This window comes from Globicephala melas, chromosome 6, assembly GCF_963455315.2.
Source record: "Globicephala melas chromosome 6, mGloMel1.2, whole genome shotgun sequence".
Taxonomy (NCBI): Eukaryota; Metazoa; Chordata; class Mammalia; order Artiodactyla; family Delphinidae; genus Globicephala; species Globicephala melas.
Genome location: NC_083319.1, coordinates 49,003,614 through 49,022,224, shown reverse-complemented (window position 1 = coordinate 49,022,224; position 18,611 = coordinate 49,003,614). Strand labels below are relative to the sequence as shown.

The window sequence follows — 18,611 nt, the reverse complement described above, 5'->3', positions numbered from 1 at the left end:
CGCTGAGCCTGCGCGTCCGGAGCCTGTGCTCCACAACAGGAGAGGCCACAACAGTGAGAGGCCCGCGTACCACAAAAAAAAAAAAAAAAAAAAGGGAAGTCAAGGATTTTTCAGGATCAAGTTCCTCCAAGGTGTTAATGATCTCCTGAATATTGTATTGAGCCCTATACATATCATTTGGTGACAAAAATATGATTTAATAATGATCCATTTAAATAGACAATTATGGAAGTATATTTGTATTTCTAAAAAGATTCATGCAAATAGAACATGTATAAATAAATTGTATTTTAAAGGTAGTAGCAGGGGGAGAAGCATGGGGCTCACTATGTGAAAAAACCCTTTTCCCAAGTTTTTAGTAGAGCAAAGAACCAGCTCTTAATTTTTCTGATTTCAAATCTCTGTATTGAGGTTATCTAATATGAAGAGAAAATTATAAAACATTTTATATACTATATAGAATGTGCACAGTTAATTTATGTAAATTTAACATATGTATTCAAATGTGTGTTTATACATATTTATCACTCTCTATCCATCTAGCTATCCATCTAGCTAGCTAGCTAATGTACAACAGGACAGGTGATTTCACATGCCACTCCACTTAGAAAGGACATGGCCTAGAGAATGTGTGAGATTGGTAACATGGACCCACTCTTCCCTTGGTTGATTCCCTTATGCATCTCGTGGTGCTTCTATTGTGCTGAGTATAATCCTAGTGTTTAAAGATGTTATTTTCGGGTACAATTACAAATGCAAAACAAACCAAAACTACCACCACCAACAACAAAAGCAAAACCTCAAATAAACACAGACAGAAGCAACAGAAGCAGAATGAGGCCCGGGCTTAAGTTCACTTCTCTGGCACCTGGGCTTGGCCGAGAACGCGTCCTGGTCCTCTAGGCCAGTGTTACTCCAGGAGGTCAGCTAACGCCTGGGACACAGGGAGGGTGCGCCTGCACGCTGTCCTGATTTCTGGGAATTGTTCATCTTGGTCATGCTCTGAAGGGTGGGGCTCTGTAACCACCCACAGAAGAATAGGGCCTTGGGGAAGAAGTCTCCTGGAAGCGTTTGTAGGTGTGGGGTGAGAGCCTCAGTTGGAGGTGCTATAGTTCCTTTATGTTTCCATCCAAAAGGAATTGGTGACAAGGTCACAGTTTACATGCCCTGGTGTCTGTAACTCTCATTCTAGTTCCCCAGAAAGAAAGACAAAGACTTCCTTGCATCTTAACACTCCTTCCCCTACCTTTCTTTCCTCCCAGGTCTGTGGTTTTCTGAATCCAAAAAGCATTTCAAACACATGCTTTGGAAATATGTCTGAGCAATGGACAATGTGTCCACAGGGCACAATTTTCTGGGAACCACATGGCTATATGTCCATTAATAAATAGCTTTTTCAAGGCCTCAGCATGAGAGAGATCTTTAGATTTGCAGCTCCTTCCTCTGTTTGCTGGAAAATTGCTTCACACCATATCATCATAAAATGCTCTATTTTGCAATGACAGATGTGTATAAAATCTGTGCATGGCTTTAAACTTTATTAATATTGGCTGAGTACGTATGGATACAATCACTCAATAGCATATGTGTATATACTCACTTATCTAGACTGCATTCTTTCAAGAAATAAAGGGCCAGGGACAGAAAAATGCCATTTGTGTAATTTCTACAGAGCCACTAGAGAAAATGTATGACATGGGTAAGCAGACAAAATGTCATTTCATGAAAACTAGAGGCAACTGACTCAAATCTTAGAAGTCTGAGTCATATATCATCTGAAGTCATCAGTATATCATCCTTTTCCCATTATTTATAATTTGCTTCTGCCACCTTTATATTGAAAGTGCTTAAAATTTAAAGTTACACTAATGCTTTGTAACACTTGGGGTGTTCTTTAGAAGAGTAGTTCCTAAATGCTGGGTTTTGAGCGCCAGCCTGGAATGAAGTTTGTATTAGTCTACAGCAAAATGGGGAAAATCAGAAAATGTAAGTTCATTTACATAAACTTAGATTTATTAACCTTAAAGGATTCTCTTCTCTTCATTTTGAGATTTTTTTCTTACAGCCCTACTGGTCTACAAAGCTATTTGGCCAATGAGATCTAAAATTATATAGTAAGTAAGTAAAAAATCTGCCTTTATTTCTTTGCTTTTATCTTGTTCTATAAGAAGAAAAAACAAAACAATTGGAAAAAAACAACCCTCAACCATTATTCTATCTAATTCACAAGTCTCTTGCTATTGTTTATTCAGAAGGTATTGGGCACCCATATAAGCCAGGCACTAGGACCATCCTCAACTTTGGAGAAGATGCTCAGTGATCTACATGAAACACAAACTTGATGGAAAGCCTTGAGTTGGGCTGGGTCTCTCTTGGTTTATGTCTGGGTCAGAACTTTCCAATTTCTGGTCTGAGCCAGCAACTCTTGCTCTGTCCTGGACTCAACAATCTCTAGTGTCCAGGAAGGCGGCTGCTACTGCCTGCTGGAGAAGTTTAGGGTCTATAAGTCTGGGACTTTGATCTATAGACATTTCAGACAACATTCTGTTCTCTCATAAGCTCGATGATTTCTTGGACAATAAAAATAAGCACAATGGGGTCTCTGTTTTTTTGTGGCCCTGCAAACAAAATCAATTGATAAGGCATGCCATGGTATAAAACAACCCCAGGAGGCATGTACCCATGGGAACACACCTTTCTGAAGTCACTCGTATCCTCTCATCATTGGACGAGTTGAATCGGTCATCCTTTTCTCTGAAATATTCCTCTATGCACTGCTCTTCAAAATCATGTACTTTCTTGAGCTCATCATCAGTTATGAAGAGCTCTGTGGAAAAGAAATGAGAGATATGAGGCAGAGAAGTAAAAGCGATGGCACCTGACTTGTGGGTCGAATGACATTCCTAATCTAACTCAAGGTTAGGGAATGGGGCCCAGATTCTTCACTGAGTCTCAAACTAAATCCAAATCTGGTCAGGCAACTTGTGTCACTGTCCTCTTTCTCTGTGTTAGATTCATTATGGGTCTCTGAAGCTCACCTGAGTACACCTGGTTTACTGCAGAGACCGGTTAGAACTATATATATCATAAGGACAAAAATGTAGCTAAATAAAGGAAAGGGAAGCTATGCAGAGAATGGAGGTTTCTTAAAAACTCAACTTCTGGGCTGAGGAGTGTGGCAGACAGACATTGTTCATTCACCTTACTAAAAGCCCTTTGCAACCCAAGTTCCCTCTTCCCTCTTCCCACTACTGAGACTGGAAAGCCAAATACACATTTCCAGTGTCCGTTCAAGCTAGCAACAGCCATGAGACCCAGTTTGGCTCAAGGAACAAAAAAAACCTGCTGCAGGAAAGGGTTGTGTATTGAGAAGAGATTTTGCTTTCCTGATAAACTGTACGTATGTGGCTGCTTCTTTCTACCTTTTTTCCCCTTCATGCTTCTTTCTGCCCTGAACATGAATGTGATGACTGGAAGTGCAGCAGCTATTTCGCTACCATGAGACAAGACAGTGTGACAAGGAATAGCTGACTTGGGGTCTTTGACTTCAGTGAGTCATTGTTGAGCTCTGGGCTATTTATTTACCTTTTCACTTTTTGTTGTGTGAGAAAAGTAAAACCTTACATATTTGTGTTACTGTTAGTCTGGTTTTCTATTTATAGCTGGTAAACAAATTCATAACTGATTCAGTGGTAGAAAGAGCCCAGTGGAAATCTGAACCTTTTCTCCCCCTGAGCTTTCTACTTGCCTAAATGGGTGTTTCAAATGGAAATAGTGAATTTTGGAATTCTTAACCCCTCTCCAACTTTCCAATTTTAATGTCTCGAAAGAAGTCAGGCATTGCTGTGTCAGAGAAGTTGTTAAAAGCTTCAGACTTAGAGAAGCAGTTGATTATTAAGTGGCTTTGGTTTCAAATTTTAGTTGCACTAGTGATCACCTGGAGGTAATTCTTGGGCCACAATCCTAGAGGCTCTGGTTCAGTAGATTTAGTGTAGGTGGTCTATCTGACACACTTTGAGAAACCACGGTAGGTTGCTTGTATGGGGGCTGGATTCCCAATGGTTCTTAACTGTGGGTGGTACCCAGGGGATATTTAGGAATCTGCAGGAGCTATTAGTATTCAATGTGTGGAGGCCTGATGTGCTGAATCTCCTGCAATATGTGGAACAATCCTATATAATGAAGAATTATTCCACCCCAATGTCAATCTAATTTCCTTCCAGAAACACTGGGCTAGAAGGTGGTTGGTGGAGGGTCTTTTTTTTTTTTGTCCTTGGAATCATGGAAAGCAGGATTGGTTTCCTCATGAAGCCATATAGGCACAACCCTTAAGGCTTGGGAAATGTTTAAGACCTAAAAACATGATAGATCCAAAAATGACCATGGAAAATCAAACTTAGTCACCTACAACTCAACTCATGTCAGGATGATTAAATTATATATACTGCAGCATTGGGAGCATATTAACATGGTTGATATATCTTGTGGTGGGATGTCTGTAAAGTAAGAAGCTTAGAACCTATGAAGGTGTTAAAACAGCCCTGCTGGAGCCTGGTTTTATCTCACTAAGAAAGGTGTGAGGCTAAGAGTGCTCGCTTTAAGCCTCTCCTGTCTCCCTTCCAGCACCATTTCTCATCATGCATACCCTCCCATCCCTCCCAAGTCTTCGGAGCTATGGGCAGGGAGCAGGAGGACCCAGGTGCCCAGTGGTCCTGCACGACCACGTATAGACGTGGTGGGGATTTCTGCTCTGTAGTTGCGGGGGGTTGTCACTCAAAGCTTACTCAGGCCATAGTCCCTTTCATCTGGGTCACTCTCGTGTTTTCTCCATCGGCAACACAGGTGCTGGAATATCATGGTCATGTGGCTGAATATGATCAGAGGTGGGGGCAGAACGGGCCTTTCATGGAAAGTCATGATGAGCTGATACCTCTGAAACTTCCACACTTGGTTGGATATTGATTTTACCTCAAAAAATGTATTGCTGAAATAGAGACCAGAGAGAATCAAGTGAGGAAAACCGCTGCTTTCTGGAGCGTCATGCCCCGCTCCTGCCTCAGTCTCCCTACTCCATTCCAAGGGCTCTGAAGAAGGACCCTCTTACTTAAAGACAGCGATGAGGAGGTTGACCAGCAGGATGTTTGCCACTAGGAGGTAGCAGGCCATGATGGCCGGCACGATCCAGGCTCCTGTCTTGCAGGGAGGCAGTTGGATTATTTTACCATCCTCTCGAGTCTCATTCTGTCCACAGGGAGCTGGAGGAAGCAGCACAGGCAAGATGTCAGAAATCGTGTGGCTCTGTGATAGAAACCACAGACTGAGTTGAAGGAGGGGTTTTTACATGAAGGAAAAATACAGCCATCTCAAAACAAACAGAAAAAGGAATTCCAGAAAAGCCAAAACAAACAAACGAAAGCTTCATGAATATCTCTAGGGGCTGTCTCTGCAGAGGGGAGTTGGTTCTGCCAGTCTCCCAAGTTGTCATCTGACACGAAAGAGGTGGGTGGAGCCCCCTGCTGGCTTGCTGAGTCCCTGGGGCACTTAGTGTCCCCCCAAGGAAGCCTGGTGAAGGCTTTCCCAGGGAGTGCAGAAGGGGCAGAGTCTCACTGCCCCGTCAAGTTACTTTCAAAATGTGCTGTGGAGGCCAGAAGCCTACAGCTGTAAGAGCAGCAGCCTCGAGGGGCTATTGACTCGGAATTAACACAGGGCAGCTGTTAATTGCTTCAAGAAACAACCCAGGGACTCTTGAGTTAACGATCTGCTGTCTCAGTGTGGAAGGAATGAAACAGGGCAGCACCTTGGGAAGTATTTAGGGGGACTGTTGCTCAGTGCTCCTGATGGATGGCATTTCATGGGGAGGGGCAGTGAGGGGAGATGGGCCAGGACCCTGGAGCCTGTAGCCACCTGCTTTTTTTCCTGCAGCATTTCCATTCCAAAAATGTGCTTCCAGTGCACAGGGAACAAAACCCAACTGCACTGAATAAATGGGCAAATAGAGAAAAATAAAACATCTGACTGCACAGGGGACCATGTGGGGATCTTTAAAAACTGCCAATGCCCAGCTCCACCCCAGTCAATTGAACCAGAATCTTTGAGGGTGGCCCCGGCATCAACATTTCTTTCAAAATTTCCCAGGTAATTCTCAGGTGCCACTAACATGAGTCTACTGAACTAGAATTAGTCTAGAAACATTATATGATTTTTGACATGCTCTGAAGTCCAAAATACATCTCAGTTTATGAGGGTTTTAGTAATATCAGGACACCAAGACTCTGTTTTTATAGCCAGAAAAAGATGGCCAAAGTGCTTCCTTTGGACCAGCCTGTAAGATGATCAGGTGTTGATGGACTCAGATGTTCTCAAGGAGCCAGCATCTTTTTTGTTGTTGGCAGCTGTGGCACTATGCACCCAAGACAGCCCTGTGAGAGGTTCTGATCATTTCCTCCTTTGGAAGGAAAACCCAATGATAGAGCCCACATTGGCTCCAGGATGAAGTCCAAGCTCTGAGGGTAGCTAGCCTGGTGCCACCTCTTGCTACTTCCCACCTCTCCCTCTGAGCACAAACTGGACCAAGTTTCTTGCAGTTCCTAGAACTGTCACGCCCTCTCTTACTTCCTGATTTTTTTTTTTTTTTTGCGGTACACGGGCCTCTCACTGCTGTGGCCTCTCCCGTTGCGGAGCACGGGCTCCGGACGCGCAGGCTCAGTGGTCATGGCTCACGGGCCCAGCCGCTCCGCGGCATGTGGGATCTTCCCGGACCGGGGCACAACTCGTGTCCCCTGCATCGGCAGGCGGACTCTCAACCACTGCGCCACCAGGGAAGCCCTATTTCCTGATTTTGAGCCATGCTTCTTCTTTCCCTTCCCAAAGGCCCCCTGACACCTTGCTCCCCCCACTCCCATGCTTCACCTGGATGAATCCTATTCACTTTTCAGTGCTTACTTAGCTTTCAGCTAAATTTCTGCTCCTTTCCAGCTGGGACTGGGATAGGTATTAACAAAGATCCTCTGCTTGACCAAACTCCACTCAGGCAGGCTCTTCTGAGCTCTTTTGTGGCCTCAACTTGTGGACTTCCATGCTTGTCTCTGCATTTGTCCAATTTTAGCAAGAATCCTGCTAAGTACGTTTAGCCAGAATCCCCATCCTCAATTTCTAATCACCATCGATATCTAATCAGTTTCCTCATTCTCCACCATCCTCCATCTGAAGTCTGATCACACTGGTCTGTCTTCAGTAAGAATCCATTACGTCAGGTAAGCCAGAACCCCCCTTACTCCTGATGTTTCCTCTTAGTGAACTTCCATCCACTGACCCACACCCAGCTCATGGCTATAAGTTTCCTTTTTTTTTTATTTCTTCACTCAGAGTAGGGCCAATCTCTCTCTCCTATTACAGAACACCACTGCAGTAGCCCCCCTTGAACAAAGTCTTCCTTACCATTTTTACCAAATGTCATGAATAATTTTTTCTTTAACAAATAATCTTTTCTTTAGTAATTTTGTCTTCCATATAATCCCAGAACTCTGTTTGCTTGCCCCTTTGGGGGGTTTCTCAGCACTGTATCACTGCTGCCAATTTACTGGGCTCTGTGTCCTACATAAGATTTCCAGTGGTAACATATCTCTTCATGGTTTCCAGTTACCTGGCTCAGTGCATACACACAGCACATCCACACATATCCACACATGAAAACTGTTGAGTGAATAAAGGTCACTAAACACAGTTTGGTTGTTGAGCACTAACATTCCCCACAGCTCTGCAAGCCTACTCATGATGGACAGTTCTAGCTCTAAGCAGTTGCTGGCTCCTTCCTTAGGTTCTTCCCAGAAATCCTGCCCTTGGTCTGGCAAGAAGGCTTCTCAGGCTCAACCAGATACCTGGGTCTCTGACACCCACTTGGCTGCAGGCCTCATGGAATGGCTCACTTTGCTTTTCTCTCCTCATGAAGCTTGCCCGGCCACCCTACCCCCTTCCTCCTGACTTGACCTCCCTTGGGGTTGTCACTCCTGTGCTGCCCTTTTCTTTGGTTCCTGCTCAGATCTCTATGGGGAAGCCGACAAAGAGCAGGAGAAAGAACTGCTTGGGGTAGGGTGCAAAGCGCACACAGTTCTTACAGGTGTGATCCCTGATTTCCATTTAATGATGTCATTCTGAGATTTCTCTTTACATTCTGGGAGAACATAAAATAAACTTGTGTGGCGCAGAGCTCATCCAGCTTTTGACCCCGTATTTAGTGAAGATGCAGACACTTCCTCCACTAGAGAAGAAACCTTCTTCTAGCCTAGAGAAAAACCCAGGGAGAATAGTAGGTGCTCGCTAGTTTCAAGTGGCCGGTGCGCATTTCCATGGGTCTTCAGATAGTGTCATTAACATGTCTCTAGATCTCTGCTTTATTCCCCTACTAGTTGGAAAATTGGACCAACTCATTACCTTTATACAAGATTTGATTTGATTTAATGTCATCATGATTGGCTCTGGGAACTCTCTGCCAATTCTTTGGGTATTAATTTATTCCACCTTCCCCCACCTTTTTTTCATCCTGCCTTTATAGAAGTAGTATTACTTTAGTGGTTAGGAACATGCATTATAATCCGGCAGACCTGGGTTCAAATCCCAATGCCACCATTTTCAAATGATGCGACATTAGCTTACTCCATGAATTTCAGCCTCCTCATCTGTAAAATGGGGTAGTAATAGTATATATGGGGGGGAGATTGTCAAAATCATTAAATGAGAATGCATGGAAAGCACTTGGCTCAGTATCTAGCATACAGCACTTAATTAACATTAGTTGGTGTCATGACTGGTATTGTTATTTTGTAATTAATAGACTTGAAGTGTCTCAAGGTTAGGGACTATGTCTTATTCCTCTTTACTTTACAATCACTAAGCATAGCACTTATTCTACAAACATTCATTGAGTGGTTATAATATGCTGGGTACGGGAGATGCTGGGGATTAAAGAGACAGTCCCTGTTGCTAAGGAACTCACAGTTTAGTAGGGGCACAGAAAGGGAATAGAACATTGCATTTAACGGGTGACGTGAGCTCTGCTGGGGGCTCTGAAGAAGCACAGCAGAACTGCTGCCGTCCTTCTAGCCTCGGTCACACTGAGCAGGCTGGTACTCAGGATTAGCCTTGAGGACTACCATCTAGACTCTACAGCAACACGTGCAGTATAAGTGAATTAGATGACCCTTGTGATAATGAAAATAAAAATGAACCAGTAAGAAACAGCCTTCATTTGGTAATATCAGCAAAGAGGCAGTGAACATTATATGCAGCAGTTAGTGCAAAACATTGCTTTGTAATGGCTCCTAGTCGTGTCCTTGCTCAGAGCATTTATCTGCACTAGAAAGTGCTATGACTCAAACTTACAGATGTCTACCCCTGATGAAGATGAACTGGGTGCCTTAAAGCCCTGACAAGCAGATTTTGGGATAAGTTATCTGTTATAACTTATATAAGTTATAGTACCAACCAGTATCTAGGGGTTCATATTCCCAGGGAAATACTCCAGGGCACACAAACCCAAGATGGCCCACGGGTGGATGTTTAGGAACGTGTGGGCTGGTGGCTGCCATTGCGCCTCCTCCTTCCCTGCTCTGGAACCTGACACGAGTGGTTTTTCTCCCAACCCTCTTGCAAGAAGTAAATGCACAGTCACTACCACCCTCATACCAAGTGACATGTTGTCACCTCCCTCTTCGTTGATGACAGTCAGTGCAGGGTGCCTCTGGTGGATGTTTGGTGGTTCCACCTGCCTAGTATATACATTTCCCCTTCCTCTGCTAAGAGCATCCTGGTTTCCCTTTGTGGAGCTATTCCTCCCTACTCTCAGTCCATGAAGTTTGGGTGAAATGAGCTGCATGCAGTTCCATATTGAGGAAATTAATCAGTGTATTTTATCTCCTGATTGCAGTGATTAGTTCAGGGATGGACATGTGATCCTAGCCTGACCAATCAGAGCCAATGAGCATAAACCTTGGGCCTTTTGCTAGAACTTGTATTAAAGAGAAGCTCTTTTTACAATGCGATATAAGTCTACCAAGCAAAGAGAGCCTGCCCAGGAGTGACTACATCACAGAGAAGAGAAACAGATTCCTGATTCAGCCATGCCTAAAACCAGAATTCTTCAGTTATATGAACCATAAAATTCCTTTTTTCCTTAAGTCAATTTGAATTGGGTTTCTATCACTTGCAGTGAGTCCTGGCTAATTCAGTCACCCTTGCCTCCCTGTCCCCTGTCCACGGTCATTAAAGATGTTGATATTTTGTTTATACCACTCCTGGGAGGCAACATCTGGAGCCTTGGAGTAGCATGAAGAGATTGGAAGAGGCAACTGGCAATGTGAAATCTGACCTGACATCAAGGTTGAATCACAGTTTCAGGGTTTCAGGAGCCAGAGGCTCTGTTGCTCTTTTTCTTCCCCAAACATAGAAGAACTTAAGGGGTCTACACTGCTCAAAGCTCAATTGTCCTCTGACTCAGAAACTAATGATACAGATTTCACTTATTATCAAGTCAGTAGGGTAAACACACTTGGGAAACTGGCCAAAGTTCCCAGCTACTCCCAAAGTGAAGAAAACCTTGCTCTAGAAGCTGATCATAGATAGATTAGGCCAAAGAAGCCCCGGTGTGTGTGGGGGTGCGGGTACAGAGTGTAAAGCCTACATCTATGCAATTATGGCCAAATGAGAAGGGATCAAACATTTGGAAATGCAGATTCTCTACAGTTTATCTACGTGGGTCACAATGACACATCACAAGGCAGAAAGTTGGAAGTGCATTAACGAGTAGAAGTGAAATGGATGACTGGGCTCTAGAACAATGATAGGTTGTGCAGTTATAATCCAGCCAGGTTACGCAGGTCAGAGTAAGAACGTCCTCCCTTTTCTGTACATGTTCTGGAGAGCAGCCTTCCAATGGCTGAAATTTTTTTTATCATAAATTTTTATAATAACTAAAATAAGGGTCAACAGAGTCCCTCACTAGAATGTAAGCTTCATGTGGAAAAGCATTTTTGTGTGTTTTGTTCACTAAAGAAACAACAGCTATAACACTGCCTGGCACATAGCAGATGCTCAATAAATATTTGCCAAATGAATGCAGGCAGGAATATCACATACTGTACATTTGACCTGCAATGTCAGGCATTTCTGTAAGGGTTACATTCGATCAATTTCACTGGGTCAGTGGTTGTTTTCCTATTTACTTCAAGATCTTAAGTGCCACCATGACTTGCTAATATGAGATGGTTCCTGTAAGAGCAAAAATCTGAAAGAGGGGAAAAAATAGATTCTTGATTATTTGTTTTTGCAATTAACTTGCAAAGGAACATGCCTGGCTTCGGTAAAGGCTATAGAAAATCTCCCTTCTGAATGCTGTTGCATAAATCTCCACGGCACACCAGACATAACACCCCATCTTAAACTCACGGCAGACATTTGGTAATCAATCATTACACTCTTCTGTCAGGTTGTAGCCTTGGAATCCTTTTTACGACAAAACTCCCCAAAGCACGACTAATCAACTGAAGTTGACACAAGAGATGGAAACTTTCTCTTAGTTCTTTCAAAAATGAGAACATGAGGTCTCGGTGAAAGATAATTTCTATACCTCTTTTCAGGATCCTCCTTATGCCCGCATGGCCTGGCCTTTGCCCAACCTATACTACCTTGAAGTTGCCCAGGAACAAAAATGGGTCAAATTAGACATCCTGCTTTTCTTAGACCCTGACGCTTTTGATGAAGGGCCACCTACATAAGTCCTGGGCTCCTGGACACTGCCCACTGCCCATTTTAAAAGTTACCTTTTAAAATGGATACTTCTGGGACTTCCCTGGTGGTGCAGTGGTTAAGAATCCTCCTGCCAGGGATTCCCTGGTGGCGCAGTGGTTGGGAGTCTGCCTGCTGGTGCGGGGGACGCGGGTTTGTGCCCCACTCCAGGAAGATCCCACATGCCGCGGAGCGGCTGAGCCCGTGAGCCGTGGCCGCTGGGCCTGTGCGTCCGGAGCCTGTGCTCCGTAGCGGGAGGGGCCACAGCGGTGAGAGGCCCGCGTACCGCAAAAAAAAAAAAAAAAAAAAAAAAGGCTCGAGAAGAATCCTCCTGCCAATGCAGGGGACATGGATTCAATCCCTGGTCTGGGAAGATCCCACATGCTGTGGGGCAACTAAGCCCATGCACCACAACCACTGAGCCTGCACTCTAGAGCCCACGAGACACAACAATTGAGCCTGTGGGCCACAACTACTGAAGCCCGTGTGCCTAGAGCCAACGCACCGCAATGAAGAGTAGCCCCCGCTTGCTGCAACTAGAGAAAGCCCACGTGCAGCAACAGAGACCCAACACAGCCAAAAAAACAAAAAAACAAAACTAAATTAAAATGGATACTTCTAGTGGAACTGCTAATCCTAGTTTGTTATTTGGGATCCACTAAAGTGAAGGACAATAGAGATTTGAAATAAATAACTGTGGAAAGCATAGCGTGTGGCAGTCTCTGTGCTGTGTACTTCACATCAGCCATTGCACTTAAGCTTCCTTGCAACTCCATAACAAATGTATTATCCTTGCTACATAGTTGTAGAAACATGCACTGAGGGGTGCAATGCCTTATCTAAGATCACACAACTAATAAGGGAATATGCCAGAACCATTCATTCATCCATCCAAAAAATAATGAGTTCCTGCTACATGCCAGTGGGAATTGGCTCTGGAGATGCACTTATGAATGAAGCAGAAATGGGTCCTCCTCCCCTCTGACCCCAAAGCCTGTATGTATGCCTCTCTATCTCATACAGCCTTTCCAATGTAATATTGCTACTGACTACCTATGCAAGCTTCAGTGTAAGGCCCTGTGCTATGAGCCTTACCTATATCACCTTATTTTAATCTTTATAATACTTTGACATGGTGGATTTTATTGCCCCATTTAAAGGTGAAGAAGTGAGGCTCAGAAAATTTTAGTATCTCTGTCAGTTATTTCAGAGTAAGAACAGAATCAGGATGTCCACACAAACCTGTTCAACTGTAAAGTATCTTTTCTCTCTGTGCCTCTGAAGGAAGAGCCAACATGGGGTTGAGAGGAATCTCAACTATGAACAAATGTAAAGACAGATTGATAGACATCTGCATTTTTCTTGTTTCCATCAACACGAATAAAGCCTGAGCTGTTCAGATCATGTACAAATGTATAGAACACTAAAATTCGAAGTGTGGAGAAAGAAATTTGATTCATATAATAGGTACCAGCTGTAGGCACCCACATCCCAAAGATTAAGACACTTGCCCTTTTGATTTTATCCTATAAGGCATGGGGAAAAGAAACATTTGTTTACTTAATACACATACCACACTGTTTCCAAAAAGCATGAGAGATTAAAAACGAAACACCAATATGTGATATAATGAGCATCATCTTTAAAAATATGAAGAAGAAGGATATTTCCAGAAGATCATCTCTTCCTCACCTGGCTGAAGAAACGTCTCAATAGCTTATTCCAAATCACAGGCAATGGAATAAAGAGCTTAGTTAAACATATGACTACATTTATCCTATTTTTTTTAAACAAAGGATTTTCAACTAAAAATCCATCCTGAAAAGCTAAGGAGACAAAGAGGATTTCCCCACCTCATTTTGAAAATCCATACAGTTTGCCATGGAGGATTTAGAATGCCATTACACAGCTCCTATGGCTTACTCCAAGGAACCAGATAGCTCTGCCTTTTTGGCCTTTTTCTTGACACACTGCTTTCCTTGGCAAGAGAACTGGAGATGCCTCCTTTTGTATGGCTGTATCTATTTAGAAGCTCCTGATCTAAGAGTCCTGGATAACAGTACATCCAGGCAGAAGTCTTCTTTATGTAAGTAAGGGGCTCTTTCTGTTTCTTTTAATAGGCTATAGTCAATGTCCTCTAGAAATGGAGGTCAGGAAGAACAGAGGTAATTGAATACCAGGTAAGCTCCAACTTTGTAGAGTCAAAAGCACCACCCACCAGCTCTTTTACTTCTTTTGTGGTTCATTTCTTTTCCCTTCCCCTGCCCTAAGTGTTGGGCAAGATGCAAGTTGGTAGTGACATGGTACAAAGGCAACCATGAGAAAGGAGTAAGAGGTCTCAGTTCCTCCATCTGTGAATGGAGGGACTTGGACTATTGATATCCCCTACAGTGCACTGCCCACACAACTCAGGAAGTCCAAGATGATTGTGGGATACAGGAACAGCTCACTAAGTAGCACTGAATTGGATAGTGAGAAAGTGATGACCTTTTCAAGCCTCTTTCCATCTTCCTGACTCCATCAGAGAGAATGCGTCAGTTTGAGGATAATATTTCTTTAACACTTCCTTCACATCTGCTAAACTTCCTTTTTAGTAGAGACTGGGCAGGCTGAAGGCTCAAGCATCTGGACAGAATTTCCTAACAATGCGGTGTTTTCATTCTGTTTATTTTATGCTCATTTTCTATTACATCAAATCACACTGATTTTTCAACTTACGGCCATGATGTAAATATTTTTCTTTTCTTTCTTTTTTTTTTTTTTTTTGCGGTACACAGGCCTCTCACCGTTGTGGCCTCTCCCATTGCGGGGCAGAGGCTCCGGACGCGCAGTCTCAGTGGCCATGGCTCATGGGCCCAGCTGCTCCGTGGCATGTGGGATCTTCCCGGACCGGAGCACGAACCCATGTCCCCTGCATCAGCAGGTGGACTCTCAACCACTGAGCCACCAGGGAAGCCCAATGATGTAAATTTTTAAAAATAAATTAATTTAGGTTTTAAAATTGAGCCAATTGAACTAAAAACATTAAAGAGTGGACAGATGTTACAAAACAGTGAATGGTTTATGTGACTAACTAAAGGTTGGGAAACGCTAGATGATCTCTAAGCCCCATCTAGTCCAGACATTTTATTACTCTATGAATCTAAGAAGAGGAGCAGAAGACCAGAATAAGCCCCAGGCTGGATTATCTATCCCAGGAGCTTACTGTAGGGCACCTATAAAAGCTGTATTCTTTTTATTCCTGTCAGAAAAGCAAACAAATACCTAGCCCCCACTGCACAACAGAGAACCCAGCCACCACCAAGGGGGAAAAAACTCACCAATGACAGAGCCTTTAACTCTTCACAGGGTTAGGGTTACACATGCTCAGCTTTCAGCTATTTAGGAAACACAATTAAATTAATAAGCTTTGTTTTTTAATCTGGTGAATCAGAAAGCAGGATGTGCAACTACGGAAGCCTGCATGCCTAGAGCCCGTGCTCTGCAACGAGAGAAGCCACCACAAGGAGAAGCCTGGCATCGCAACAAAGAGAAGCCCCTGCTCACCACAACTAGAGAAAGCCCGCACGCGGTAACAAAGACCCAATGCAGCCGCTCCCCACCCCCTAAAAAGAAATACATATATATATAATATATATAATATATATATATATTATATATATATGAAGCAGGATGTTATAAGCCTAGGTATGTTGTGTGTGAATTGTGGGCGGGGGAGGGGGGAAGGGGAGAACATCCAATTCCCTCTGTTATCTTGGTTCTGTATTTTAGTTATTCTTAACTTCTAGCTTTACCTAGAGACAAACATGTCATTTATTTGCTGTTATTTGAGAAGGATTCAAAATTCCAACCTTGGTAGTTCATTATTTGGGATCAGGAGTTAGTATCAGTAAGATCCTATACAAATTTTGCCGGCGAAGGATGTGTATCTATACTAGCCTGTTGTACGTGTCAGTGAATTTGTTGCCATGATGCAGCAGATTGATTGCATTAATAGCTCCAATTTCTCTCTCTGTATCCAACCTCCTTTGCCATGTGAGTTGAGAGTTTCATTTCTTTCAATAAACAGATAGGATCTATTCCCTTGCCCCTTGGTTCTGAGTTTAGCCATGTGAGTTTCTTTGGCAATGGGGATGTTAGCAAATGTGACCCATATAGAAGCCTGGAAAAAACCTTGAGTGTTTTTGTTTCCACTCTTCCACTTCAGCCATCACCACGAGGAACATGCTTGAGCTAGTCTTCTGGAGGATGAAACACGGGAACCTCTGCTCCCAGTCATTTCTGCTGTGGGAGCTAAGGTTGTTTTGGATCAGCTGACAGCCAGCTGACTCCCTGGCATATGCCCAAGCCCAGCCAAGACAGCAGAACCATCCAGGCAACCCACAGGCTCCTGAGCTCAATAAATGCTTACAGCGTTAAGCCACTGCCTTCTGGGGTGTGTGTCAAAGATATCTGATATACATGCTCCACTTCCCTTGACCTGCTCACAGCTAGAAGAGGTAGCCCTAGGTCACACAGGTTAACAAACCCTTTCCTAATTTCTTCATCCTCCCCCCTCAATTCAGATCAAATCCCATCATTACCCAAGGAGCGAGGAGCAAATCCATTGAATGGCCAACGGCGAATCAGACTTGGTTTTTAGAAATTAAACTGAGATGCAGAGACTTTAGTTAGGTGATGGCAGGTACTTAATTGAAGATCATATAGAATCAGACCAAGTTAGGTCATTTAAAAGTAAAGCCAGGGACTTCCTTGGTGGCGCAGTGCTTAGGAGTCCGCCTGCCAATGCAGGGGACACGGGTTCAATCCCTGGTCTAGGAAGATCCCACATGCCATGGAACAACTAAGCCCATGCGCCACAACTACTGAGCCTGCACTCTAGAGCCTGCAAACCACAACTACTGAGCCCACGTGCCACAACTACTGAAGCTCGCACGTTCTAGAGCCCATGCGCTGAAACTACTGAGCCCACATGCTGCAACTACTAAAGCCCGCTTGCTCTAGGGCCTGCGTGCCGCAACTACTGAGCCCACATGCTGCAACTACTGAAGCCTGCACGCCTGGAGCCTGTGCTCCACAACAAGAGAAGCCACCGCAAGGAGAAGCCCACGCACCACAACGAAGAGTAGCCCCCACTTGCTGCAACTAGAGAAAGCCTGCAGGCAGCAACGAAGATCCAACACCGCCAAAAAAAAAAAAAAAAAAAAAAAAGGAAAGCAAGCCATCTGAGAGAGGAGAGGGGAAGGAACGGAAGGAAAGCAGACAAAGAGCTAGAGAGCAAGAGAGAATGAGAGAGATGATTGATTGATTGAGCCTGGAAAGAAGTGGAAAGAAAAGCAGACGAGTGGTCATGTCTTCAGATTCTGGCTTCCCAAAACAACTTCCAGCTTCATTTCCAGTCAGTTTATGTCATGCTTTGTTTCCTGTCTTTGAATGTTTTTGAGGTTTCCTCTTAGACACTTACAGTCAATCTTTCTTTATTTAATCTAGTTTGAGTGGGTTTTGTTTTCTTGCAAGCAATGTTTCTCTAGTTGAGGGCACAGCCATTAACACCTTAGAGAGAATCAGCTTCTCAGGCTGGTAGTTTCATCAGAGCAGGCCAAGATCCAGCAGGCTGGGAACTTATGGCAATTAGGGAGAGGGCCGGGGACGGGGGGGGTGGGGGGCGGGAAAGAGACCCAGGGAAGGGTCGGAAAGGTGGGAATAAAAAGCATTTAACTTACAATTTTACAGAGGGCTCATCTCATTCCTTTTGATATTTGCCTAAGCAAAAATAGGATTAGATAAGCTTTTTTCTGCTTCAAACCAAAAACAAAAACATTCAGAGAAGAAGTCAAATAAATGATTTACTCTCCTAGATTTTGTGCTATGTCCACTTCCACTGTAACTCCTGACTGTGACGCTCTTGTACCAACTCCTCATGTTGGAAGAATACACTCTCCAGAGCTACAAGGGCAGAAACAGGTGTCCCTTCCATCCCAGGTGCAGGGAGCGTGATTCCCTTCTCATTGCCTTAACCGGGAAAAGGCTTCCCCTGTGGGTCCATTCTACCTGAGCCACCACGCCTCACGTTAAGGAACACTCTTCTTGTTTTTGTTTAAAAAGGGACTGCATAATTTTTCAGAAACCCATATAGCTGTCCTGCTGGCTGTATGAAGAGGGAGGAGCCAGGGCCTTCTTCAAGAGGGAGTGTTTTATGAAAAGAAACTAGCAAGCTGACCTCAGGGCTCTTTGCGCTGAGAAGGATCAGTCCAGCGAGCCAGGCTATGCATATCTCTGTGCGGATGTACATCAGGGAAACTAGGCTGGACCAGCTCCACGGAAATGATCCACAGCTCCTGCCAGCTCCCATCGGATTGTGCCCCCGGGATTACAGGACATAAAGGGAAACAATCAATGTGGCCCCTAATATTCAGGAATGTGCTTGTAAGCAAACACAAGCTCCTGCTGACATTATTTACAAATCCCCTGGTAAGTGACAGATAATGCAGGAAATCCATGTGTACTCAGAACTCACGCTCCTGGCTCAGCCTCCCGGCACACAGCCCTCTTGGGCTCCCTTTACTGCCCCCTCCAGACCCCAGGCTCTGTTCTCCCCGCCCTCTCTCTTTTTACTTTAAGGCCCCTCTGCCCACTTGTCTCTGTTTACTGCTAAAATGTGAGCTTTTCACACTTCAACTCCTGCTCTTCAAACAGCAAAGAATCCGGACCATAGTCAGTTTGTGTTCTACTTAAACCTCAACTGCTATGGGCGGGCTCAGATTCCAGGGTCCATCACTTGCTGTCATGCTGTGAATAGGAGTCCAACTGTATGCAGAATATAAACATTATTA

The 18,611-nt window shown here is 44.0% G+C and overlaps 1 protein-coding gene across 7 annotated transcripts in view; it reads right to left on the bottom strand.

The window, feature by feature from the left end:
• The window catches only part of TRPM3 (transient receptor potential cation channel subfamily M member 3), a 523,188-nt gene that overhangs the window by 15,646 nt on the left and 488,931 nt on the right, over window positions 1-18,611 (bottom strand). For all 7 annotated transcript variants that reach the window (XM_060300848.2, XM_060300849.1, XM_060300850.1 and 4 more), the window contains 3 exons: window positions 5,105-5,255; window positions 4,785-4,984; window positions 2,695-2,827 (listed from right to left, as the gene is read on the bottom strand). In XM_060300848.2, coding sequence (XP_060156831.1) covers window positions 2,695-2,827; window positions 4,785-4,984; window positions 5,105-5,255 — 484 coding nt within the window. The remainder of the gene's footprint in view (window positions 1-2,694; window positions 2,828-4,784; window positions 4,985-5,104; window positions 5,256-18,611) is intronic.